Raw genomic sequence first — 11,928 nt, 5'->3', positions numbered from 1 at the left:
CTTACTGGACTTACTGGACTTTGGAGTTACTAAAGGGAATGTAGAACTTTCAACAATATGTTGTTTGTCACAAAGTATTGGCGGCTGAAAGTAAGCTTCCTAATAAACTAAAACGGCATTTGGAATCCACTCACAGTCAGTTACAAAGTAAGAGACTTTTTTGTAAGAAAATTGCGAGAGCTCAAACATCAGACCACGGTTTTGGTTTCAAGAGCATCAATTCCTACTAAAGCATTGCTCGCCTCTTACATGGTAGCTTACCGTGTTGCCAAATGTAAAAAACCATATACGGTCGCTGAGGAACTGATCTTACCTGCAGCGGTTGATATGGTAACAGTGATGATTGGAGAATCGACAGCTAAAGAAATAAAAAATGTACCTCTTTCAAACAATAGGGTTAGTCGCCGTATTCACGACATGGCAGAAGATATTAATGAGCAAATTGTGAGAAAACTTTCAGGTTTATTTGCTATTCAACTGGACGAGGCGACTGATAGTAATGATGACGCTCAATTGATATGTTATGTACGGTACATACAAGCAACAAATAAATGCGAGGATTTGTTATTTTGCAGAAAAATATGTGAAAGTTGTAAAGCTACTGATTTATTCGAAATTTTAAACTCATATATGACTGAAAATAATATTAACTGGGATAACTGTGTAGGCGTGTGTACGGATGGTGCCCGAGCGATGTCTGGACAGTATGCAGTATACTACAAGCTCTCATCAAAACCAAAGCTCCAAGTGTAAAATGGACACATTGTATCATACATAGAGAGGCCTTAGCAGCAAAGGACGTTACACCTGAATTAAGTGTTGTAATGGATAGCATTATTAAAGTGGTGAACTACATTAAAATACGACCCATGAAATCAAGACTTTTTTCCATAAACTTTGTAAAGAAATGGAGGCCGAGCACACATCTTTAATTTATTATTGCAACTCTCGTTGTCTGTCCAAAGGCAATGTATTCGCACGTGTATACGAATTAAGACATGAATTTTACACATATCTACATACAGAATCACATAATAATGCGCTAAACTTTATTAATTCAGAGTTTATAATAAAATTAGCATACCTCTGTGACATATTTGACAAATTAAATGATCTTAATAAGTCTTTGCATGGAAACAATACTCATATCCTGCAATTTTCAGATAAAATTACTGGGATTCAAAAGAAGTTGCTCTTATGGAAAAGAAAATTAGAAGATCAACAAATTGATTGTTTCCCTGCTTTATAAGGTATTCTACACGAAAAATCGATAGAAATGCTTGATCCCTGTTTAAAAAATATGATTACACAACACATGTTATCATTGAGCGAACCCTTTGATATGTAGCAATATGACTGAGTCAGAAACCCTTTCCTGTCATTCACGACATCGACACTTTCAACAGAGGAAGAAAAATAGCTGACAGAATTGTCCTGTGATTCCAGCCTAAAGCTTCAATACGACAAGGACAAACTGTTTCAATTTTGGAGCTCGCTTTCTCATGAATATCACGCCATTAGCACTGCTGTATTAAAGGTTTTATTACCATTTGCGACTTCGTACTTGTGTGAAACGGGCTTTTCTGCATTTGTAGTAATTAAAAACAAGTACAGGTCAAACATAAACTTATAAAAAGAAACGAGAGTGGCAATTTCCAAACTGGAGCCTCAGTTTCATAAGCTGTGCTCAAAAAAGCAAGCACATCCCTCATATTAACCAGCCAGTTATATAAATATCCCTTTTCATGTTTGTGCCTATGTTTTGATTTTGTTCTTAAGTTCTAATACAAACGATAACGTTTTAATAGTGTTTTTGTTATAACTATAACCTGTTACTAGGCTAGTACTAAAATTATTATTATTGGAGGTTGAGTTGAGGGGGCGTCGCAAAAAAATAGCGAAGTCCCAAAAGTCACAGTACGAATAAGTTTGGGAAGCCCTGAAATAGATTATAAATATAACTAGCCAGAAACGTTTTCACAACGTAATAAAATCAGTAACAGCCTATCCCGAAACCGAAATAACTAGTGAGGTCCCGTTGATCGTTAAACAATAACGATCAACGTTGATATTTGCTCAAATATCAATAAACGTTGATATTTGCTCCCAAATATTTTATGGAAATTACCTGTTATATTATTTGTCCCTTGGCATACAAATGTACGTTTGTTGGTATCTTTGAAAATACTAGAATTTTAGTTTTAAAAACATTTAGATGTAAACCGAACATTTCGCTATGACGAACTACCGCATTTAATATATTTTGTAGTTCTTGTGCGTTGCTTTCTATTATGACGGTATCATCAGCGTACCTAATGTTGTCTATGCTGGTTCCGTTAATCTTAATTCCACCTTGAACCTCGTCTAATGCTTTTCTGAATATAGATTCCCAATAGAGATTAAATAATAGCGGTGATAAAACGCAACCTTGTCGCACTCTTCGTCGGATTCGTATATCTTCGGATGCTGTGTTCTCTATTTCAATTGTTACCGTTTGGTGCCAATATAGTTCTGAGATAATTCGCAAGTCTTGTTTATCAATTCCAGTTGTTCTCAGAATTTCGATTATCTTTTGATGGTTAACGCAGTCAAATGCTTTTCGGTAATCAATAAAACATGCATATACATATATATTCATGGCTCTGCATCATTTAAGGCAAAAAGAGCCGCTCGTGTTCCCAATCCATTTCGAAATCCGAATTGAGTGTCACTCATTTGAAACTCACACTTCTTGTAAATTCGTGTATGAATGATTCTGACAAAAAGTTTTAAGAACACACGTAACTTTACTAGATATTCCATATTCTGTATTGCTCCACAGTTCCTCACTCCCCATTTGATAAGATTTGACTTGGTTTTTAAGCGGTCAAACAGAAGCCACGTCTACCAGTGGCTTGAAATCATGCTTTGTGGAGTTTTTTAGGAACATGTTGAAGGTTCGTCTAGCAAAGCGCTAAGGGAGCGCTTTTTTGATTTTAGTCTGTGAGATTACGGTTCCAAAAGGACAAAAAGAGGGTGGCAGTTGTCAAAGTTTTATTTAGTTCTTTCGGTGAATTCGTGGGCGGTTCTACGGAAGTCAAAATCCGAAAGGCCTGAAGCTTTATAGAGTTTATCTAAAGGGGTTGTTCTCATGCATGTTCTCATGCAGTCGGTAATGAGTCTGCACGTTTGATTCAGGCTGGCATTTATTTTCTTGGCGTGCGCAAGGTTGTAATGCGCATCCACCTTCATTCGAGTTTTTCACACATTAAAAAAAACAGACAAAAACATATTTCAGCAAATATAATTTATTTTCATGTAGTAGTAGCAATTCTTAAAACTATTTTTTACATTCGTTAAGTACTTAACTATAAAGACAAAAGTTTCAATTCATATGCAATAAAACTCTAATCAATCATCAAGTAAAGTGAAAAACAAATTAAAACTTTTGTTTACATCATCAGAATACATATAAAAACCTATAACTACAAAAATCGTTTCAATAAATAGAATAATTTAATAATAAATACCGTAATTTATTTCAATAGGCACATAAAATATCACAATCAACTAATGTAAAAATAAAAAAATTATGTATTAAAAACAAGAGAAATATGAAACATCGAACAAGGAATTGTTTTAATACGACAAACAATATTTTATTAAAACATTCACGAAGTGATGTTTTAATAAATAGTTAGTAAACAACAAACACTAATTTTAAGTTGAGTTTGTTACAAAAATAATTTCTTGTAGATTCAAAATGTTCTAATAGTGGAACTTTTATAGTCTTTAGGGGAAGTGTGCCCTAAATGGGTTGCTTTTAGGTATTATCAACATATTGTCAAATACTGCTTAGTAGTGCCATTAAAGACTTACTTATGAAGCTTTTACTGGAGAAACTACACGACCAGTTCCATCAGACCAGATATCGACGTAGCTTCCACATCAAGATTACATCAAGATCCACCTATACAGTTAAGTTGATCTTCAAGCTACCAAACGTTGATTTTGCTTTTGAGGAATCGGATAACTTTCAATCACAGAGAGTCAAATTCGTATTGGATGACTATAACAAAACATACTTCAATGGCAAAGAACAAGAAAAATGGGCTAAAAGCATAACTAAAACCCATTCATGATATAAAATAGCTTGCGTCTTTTAACATCGGAAGATGGCGCAGAGGTTATAACCCAAACAATATATTTGTCAGCGATAGTATTTTGGACAGTGACAAAAATCGTTGGAAGTGCCCTCCCAAAAGTATAGCACAGACCATACGACCATTATTGCGCGTTTCCTTTCCAACGCGACAATGAGATAAAAAATTGTTCCTTTCAAGGGAAGGTTTAACTTTACTGAAGCAAAATGGGAAAAATTCTCTGAAGCATCGGATCAAGAAGTTTCCCAGTTATAACCGTGCCCTGATTTATACGATAAATTTGTACAAACCGTAAAACAAATATCACGAAAACATATCCCTAGAGGTTATCGAACCGAATACATAACGAGGCTCAATGAAAAATCTAAACCCTTACTTAAAAGGATAACAATACATACTAGGAAGTACTACATGCGATATCCGCCAACAGAACGGACGGGTGGATCAAGCTAGTCTCGAGTCTGGTCATGAAACAAAACAGCAAATGTGTCTGGAAGCTGAATCGGAAACAAGGTGAGAGTACAATGAAATATCGACGAAGAAAGGGATGTTCTAGGTACCTCCTTTTGTCGAGGAGATTAGAGGCGCGATCCACCAAATTAAAGATAATAAAGAGGCTGGCCTGGACAATATACGAACAGAAGAAATAAAGAAATTTGGACCAAAAACCGTAGAATGGATCCTAAAAATGATGAATTGCTGCATATGTGCAATAACAAATCTCCAAAGTCTGGAGGACAGCTAGAGTGATGGCCTTTTTAAAACCAGTTAAAGATGTGTCAGATACAAAGAGTTTTAAAGCTAGTTTTTTTTGTGCCAACCTTTCAAAGCGTTGGAAAAAATGATACTGATTTGGATCGCTGAATCTGTGAAGAGAAAATTCATTCCAGAACAAGCGGGATTCAGACCTGGAAAGTGGTTCTACAGTCAAATTATTAATCTCACTTAACATATTGAAGATGGTTTTAAACGGAAAGAAATAATATAGAGTAGCGTTTGTACACCTAAGTGCCACCTATGGCAAAACTGGCAAAAATGTTCCAAACCACAAAGGACTTTCTACTCACAAGGTTACTGAAATGTCTCCTCCAGAATATATGCTTCTACGTAACGCTCCAGTTCAAGAACAGTCAATTTATTTACGCTGATAATACAGCTGTGGCTGCTCAAGGAATAACCTCAATGAAGTCGAAGTAAAACTAACAAATGTCCTAGGAGATTTAGCACTATACTATGATGAAAACCATCTGAAACCAAATATAACGAAAACCCAGATGTGTATGCTTTCCACCTTAGAAACAAGCATGCCCCAAGGACAGTAAAGGTGGAATAGCGTGGTCAGATGCTGTAATATAAGGAAAATACCTCGGCATACGTCTGGATAGAACTTTGTCTTAGAAACTAACCAATACAAAATGAGGAGCACAACCAACAACCACTCACTCTCCGCATTATGTTTTTCGGCTGCGGAGTTTGGAGCACCAGTGTAGGCAAACTTTGCTCACGCTAAAATGTTGGTTTGTATAATATCGGGTATTGGGCAGCTTATTTTTGGCTCTAAATGAAACGCGTAGTATAATATCGGCTTGCCCAAAACCGACACCTACCGAAAAGGTCTACCCTAGGCGTGGAATCGCTTTACCACCTATCAGTAGACAGATCACGTTAGAGGTAGAACGAACGAAGTAGGAGACGGATCGAAGACACCCCTTGTATGACCACCAAACTCAGCCAAGTGGACCAAGATCTCGGAAAAATTTCTAAAAACATGAAAATCCATCGCCAAAGCGCCAGAGACGCGCCGAATACACCTATGGCAGGCATCAGCTACTACAACACATTTTGTTCCCTTAGAGAAAATGGCTGCTGGACACGATTTGCCATATCCAACATGGAAAGCGCTAAAAAGACGAAGAACCGGTGTTTCACGTTGTGCTAGTAACCTGAAAAAATAGGGATACCAGGAGGACGATACCTGCGACTGTCAGGCGACTCAGAATAGTCACCATCTACTATCATGCATAGAGATGAGAGACCTGCAGAGAAGAAGCCCTAATTTTAGCATATCACAGGGTCATCTACTTGGCCAACCATTGAAAGTAAAGAATTTAAAGTACCGAAAGTAAGTAAGTAGGTTTTTAGGTCTAAGTATTTATGGTAATTGATAAACTTGTTATTGCCTTAAGGGTCCACCAAGCACACACTTCCACTATTATGTAATTTAATAAATAAAAGGCATTTTTGAACAGTTACAATCTTTAAGTTATCACAGTAATATGTACATTTCAAAACTCGTAAAAGTAGATTTGAGTATTCTTGCCAGCTTATTCTTTAAATTGCATGAATATTATTTGTAATATACAAAACGAATGAATTGCAATTACAAAAAATACCACTTAACTAAAAATTTGTAAAATTTTTTGTAATTTTTAGGTAGGACTAATATGAATACCCAAATACTTCCAAGTTTTCTATATGAATTAGAAAATTTGGGCAGCTTATTTTTGGCAAGTTAAAATTCCATGATATTAAATAATTTCTTGAAAGAGTTTTACAAATATTTGTTTATTTTTAAAAGTACTCCACGAGCTGCCCAAATCATTTATTATGAATTCTATAATAAAAATATATCGATAATTTTGTAATTAAAATAGAATATTTCGTGAAATATTCAAAAACTTTCAATAAATAATTAAACAACAGTATATTTATTTTTCTAAATGGTTTCCTTCTAAAATATTTTGAGAAATAAATATAATAATAATATAAACCAAATGGAAAATGAAAGCGCTAAAATTGCTATTGACAAAATGTTGAGAGAAGCAATGTGAGACAATCAAAGAAAGGGTACCAACTGAACTTCAAATAAGTCAAAGCCACATCAGAAACATATATCTAAACACATCTTAATAAACCAACAATTTTCAAGTAAAGAACCTTAAACTATACCTTTAATTATATTAATAATTATCCAGTGTGGGCGAGTGATTGAGTTGAAGGAAATTTGTTAATTTGAATAAAATTTGTAGCCAATACATAAATACTTTGAATAAAATTTAAACTGTATAATCCTGTTAGTTGGGAAATTTCACTTAGCAATTTTTTAGTCAAACTTGTGAATAAACCTTACTACGTCCTACATTTTTGCTGAATGATGTGAAGGAATAAGGAAAAAACGATCAGGTTTGTGAAGTCACGAATCCTCTACCAAAACAATGCAGCGGCTCATCCCGTATTATCTGTCAAAACTTTTAAGGTAATGCTAAATATATCGCCTTAGTCACCAGATCTTACGCCGTGGGATTTTTTCCGCAAACTTAACTCCACTTAAAGCTTTCTAGAGATAGAGAGAGATGGTTCATTGAAGGTAATAATAAGTAAATATATGTCACATGTCGCCAATTATATAACATTATATATTATATTACATTACAATAAAACGAATTGAAGAAGCATACAAATGCTTAATATAGTAAATATAGCAAACGAGTAATATAGTAAAAAAAACTAACAGAAACTTCAATGGTTGGAACACTTATAGCTAACGGAAGTATCAAGATTAATTAACGAATAGCATAAAAATACACGAGCGAAAAGGAGAAAATTGTTAAACCTAGAGGAAAATCTAGACTTACAAACACCAATTCCATGTGGGCTTAGAATATGTGTCCATTGATGGATACAGTAGACATTAGTCTTTTGACCACATCTTCCAAAAATAATCTTTCAAATTTGTCAACTATTATGTCAAACATACAAGTAAGCAATAGAACAAATCAAGTGATTCTAAAAAAGTTATTTATAGGTTAGTCATGTAGTGAAGTTAAATGAGAATATATAAACTAGGGGTTAGGGATGTTTTGTGACCGATCAATATCCTCCGAGTTTCAGATTATACTATTATGTATTTTGACCTTCTGAATTCGAATTTCAAACTTGTTTTTGCGTCGGAAGTGACGGGAATATGTTATTAACAATTTAATTGTTTAAATGATTATAATTCCTAAACTAACGAATATAAATCATTTTTACAAAATACAATTTGTTCGTTTAAAAAAAACCTACAAAATGATCTTTGGTAAATCTTGATCCAATAATTAGAACCGGAGATATTGTCACGGGTCAACTTAAAGGAAACACTACTAAAGCTTTAAAACTTAACCTTAATTATGATTAAAGTATTAAAAAAATGCATATAATTTGTTTATAACGCTTTTTAGCTACTAAAACTTTAGATTATAGCAAAGCGTTGCGTTTTGTACGATACAAGACGAAGCATTTTATGTATTACTTTATTGCCGTAAGCAGTTTTAAAGAGCGCGCGCCGACACGCCCCAAACGCCTAGAACCGTATAACAATGAAAGTTATGCTGGAAACAGAATAAAATAATTACATGCACGAAGCGGATGCGCGTACGTTTCAAGCGGCGGAGGTCAAAATGCGCCCAAGTGGCTACCTTTCTACTTATCACATCTCAAGATAATAGAAAAAAAAAAGAAATTCTGTTGATAATTTTGGATGGAAAATACAAAATAATTTATTAACGCATAAAAAATTATATGTGATCTTATCGCCACAATTCTCGTGTATTTATTATTTCAAATGTAAAAAAAAACTTGTAATAATATTTATAACAAGGTCAATGAAGAAGTCCAAGAAAAGACAAGGCCACGAAACAGCCCTGACCCCTGGACTAATATTATTAAGAGATTTGAACAATATATGCGCCACTGAAAAATAGGAGAATGAGCATTATACCTTTGAGTAGAGCGTTTGTAGCTTCATTCAAAAAAGATGCAGAATTAACTTGTTGCTTGTAATGATATCTATTCGGTTATGGATATTATAAAATAACGTTTTAAAAGGAAACCACCAACATTAATTTATCATTTAGAGTCCGTCATATAATTTAAGTTTAACTATAAACACATAAGTTTAAGCTTATCATATACAACCGACACTTTACAATCATCATCTTATAAACGACACTTACGATACATCTTACACATATATATTAACATATAAAAATAAATAAATGTCACAACAATGAAAAAAATCCCTCAAAATATTAACCTACTGTACACTAATTAAGAACATGGCAAATCTAGAACAAAAATTGTGTTTGTCCAAGTTTGTTCTGTTTATTTTGCAATATGTCACTTTTTCTGTTAGGCTCTGAGTTAATTGACAGCTGTGACAGGAGTTTCGCACATGAAAAATAAAAATATTTTGTTTGATGTGGTAGTGATAAAGCCATTTTGTGGCCGAGAAAAGAATGTTTGTTGAAGAATGTGTTAAGTTTGACTATGTATTTTGTTATTAAAAATTATTATATGGATAAAATATAGACAATACATTAACTTTTACGACATAATTTCACGACAGATATTTTCGTTCAGGTATAAAGCGTCCAGAAATTAGCTACTGACAGGCTACTAAATGACAGATGAAAATATTCCCTTTATAATGCCTTAGCAGTGATAGAAGCTGACAATTTGTACTTGTTTCAAATAAAATGAATTCGTCATGTTGGGTTTTAACAATTGTAGATGCGCTTGGCGTTGGTAGACCAAAATAACACTGATGCTTTAAAAACGCCTGTTAAAAATGTCCTGACTAGTATTGAAAATGTCGAAGTTCAAAGACCCAATTATGTTGAAACTGAAAAGAACGAAACTGCTGTATTAATTGAAACTGCTGAATCTTCGTATCTGCCATATCTACAATATCTGTATATACAACAGTATGAAATAGAAATTAATGCAAAGCGACTTAGAAATATGGAAAAAGAATACCAATCCATTTCCAAGAGGTCAAAAATATTTAAATCCAGAGAAATTCTAGTTCCATGCACAGAAAAATGAAAACTTTCATGCTCAACCAAGTTTTCAGAAGATGAAAGGAAAAATACTTTTAACAAGTGTTTGATGCTTTGAAACTTTGAACTTCAACGGTCTTTTATTGCTAGTAATGTTAAAAATATTCAGCCCAAATATCGGTACACGCGTACAGAAAATCATTTAAAATTGAACAGCGTTCTACGTCCATATAGAGGAGAAAAAAGTGAGAATTTCCAAACTATTTTCAAGAATACGTTTAGAATCAACGACAGACCAATAAGAACAGTTTTGGTAAGAAAGTCTAATGAATTTCTTGAGCCAGAGAAGACAGGGAAACACTCAAATTATGTCACAGTAAAACCCGGTATACAAGGAACCACATCAACTTGATACCACGTATTGAAAGCCGTTACTTTCGTGCCAATACTTGTAGAGAGTACATAGATGCTGGTAAAAGTTTTGCTGACTTACATAGGGACTATGTAAGAAAACAGACTGAAAATACCAACCAGACGCAAACAGATTCATTTCTTTTTAACTGTCATACAAAGACTTAGAATTTGTGGTAATTGAAGTGCGAAAAAGAATAGCAGTCGTCTTTTGTTTTAAATAAAACGTACTCAACTTCGAACATTAAGAACTTTGCAAACAAACATTAAGATATTACATAAAATACACTTTAAAATAATCTGTTCCAATAAGAGCATTAGATAAATATGAAGAAATACAATGTATGCAAAATATATCCGGTAAACATCAACTTCCATGTTATAAACGTACTTTTCAAAATATCTTTTATAACAGATTAATATTTTGAAGGATCTTTTTTTCACAAATTATTAAACAACAATTTGTTGCTTATTTCAGTATTTCAATCTATGAATTTGTTAAGTATCATATTCATATTTTCGTTTGTATAGTACCTTACCACTTAGTTTCATTGGCTGTTGGATAAGTGTTTGTCACTTTCGATGGTGAATTCTTTCGTTCTGCACCCGGAGCCGCCGAAAATGAACTGGATCTTCTGTTCAGTTCTGAATAAAAGTTACATAATGTTTATTAGTTTTTTTAAATTATTTATATGAAAGGTAGGAAACACAAAAAATAACGGTTTATATTTTTATTTTAATAATAGCAGCATGTAAATAATCTTTTTCTACGGCCTTTCTACTTAAAGTTAGAGTAAGAGCCTAAGAAGGTATCCATTGAATTCTGACAGGCAACGGTGGGGGAAATCTTTTTTGGATATCTACGTCACGAAACAAGACACCCTGGCATCTTTCGGCCGAGTAGGATACTAGGCCAGAAGACCCCAGGGTAGTGCCGGATTAACCGTGTTCCAGCTAAAACCTTAACCACCGTTCCAGAGAGGAGGTCTTGCCAATTAATGAAGAACTAAAATAAAAAACTAAAAATGTATAAATAACCATACCTTTTACGGTAAATCAGAAAATGTTTCAGACGTAAGGCCATAAACTAATAAATAATATTAACCATAAATTTCATCACCATGAATTTTAGATACCTGGCTCAATTTCCTTCTCTGTCCTCCTGCTCCTTTTTCTTCATCACCCCAGAAATCAGACAGTGTACTTCTCCCCATTCTTTCTCTCCTCCCAACATTATGTTTACAACGTTTCTTTCATCCAGCCCGAAACCCATTCGCCTCTCGAAATATCCACTCTCATTTGCCCATCTCTGGCAGTTAAAAATGTGTGCGGGAGCGTCCGGTACCCTACAAACAGTACAGCCGAGGCAGATTTGCCTATTCGACTTGTGAAGGTGCCAAAACTACCATGTCCAGTCAGAAACTGCGTCAGGAAGTAGTCTAGTTTCCCAAACTTACATCGGGAATAAGCTCCTTCATCCACCTTGTCTTTCTACTATCATTCGCCCATTCTCTCTGCCACTCTACTATCGTTCTTTCTCCCTCATTTTATCGCAT

General features: G+C 34.2%; 2 protein-coding genes across 3 annotated transcripts in view; one reads left to right on the top strand and one right to left on the bottom strand.

Annotated features, from left to right (window-relative positions):
- The first annotated feature begins 249 nt into the window (after positions 1–249).
- Positions 250–753, top strand: LOC140446629 (protein FAM200A-like). Its single transcript, XM_072539213.1, has one exon. The coding sequence runs from the start codon at positions 250–252 to the stop codon at positions 751–753; it is 504 nt and encodes a 167-aa protein (XP_072395314.1).
- Positions 754–7,774: 7,021 nt separating this feature from the next.
- BicC (protein bicaudal C) overlaps positions 7,775–11,928 on the bottom strand; it is a 635,428-nt gene continuing 631,274 nt past the window's right edge. For both annotated transcript variants that reach the window (XM_072538136.1, XM_072538137.1), the window contains exon 11: positions 7,775–11,017. In XM_072538136.1, the coding sequence (XP_072394237.1) occupies positions 10,908–11,017 (110 nt within the window). In that variant the 3' untranslated portion in view covers positions 7,775–10,907. The remainder of the gene's footprint in view (positions 11,018–11,928) is intronic.

The sequence above is a fragment of the Diabrotica undecimpunctata genome, chromosome 7 (assembly GCF_040954645.1).
Source record: "Diabrotica undecimpunctata isolate CICGRU chromosome 7, icDiaUnde3, whole genome shotgun sequence".
Taxonomy (NCBI): domain Eukaryota; kingdom Metazoa; phylum Arthropoda; class Insecta; order Coleoptera; family Chrysomelidae; genus Diabrotica; species Diabrotica undecimpunctata.
This window is presented reverse-complemented; position numbering and strand designations above follow the sequence as displayed.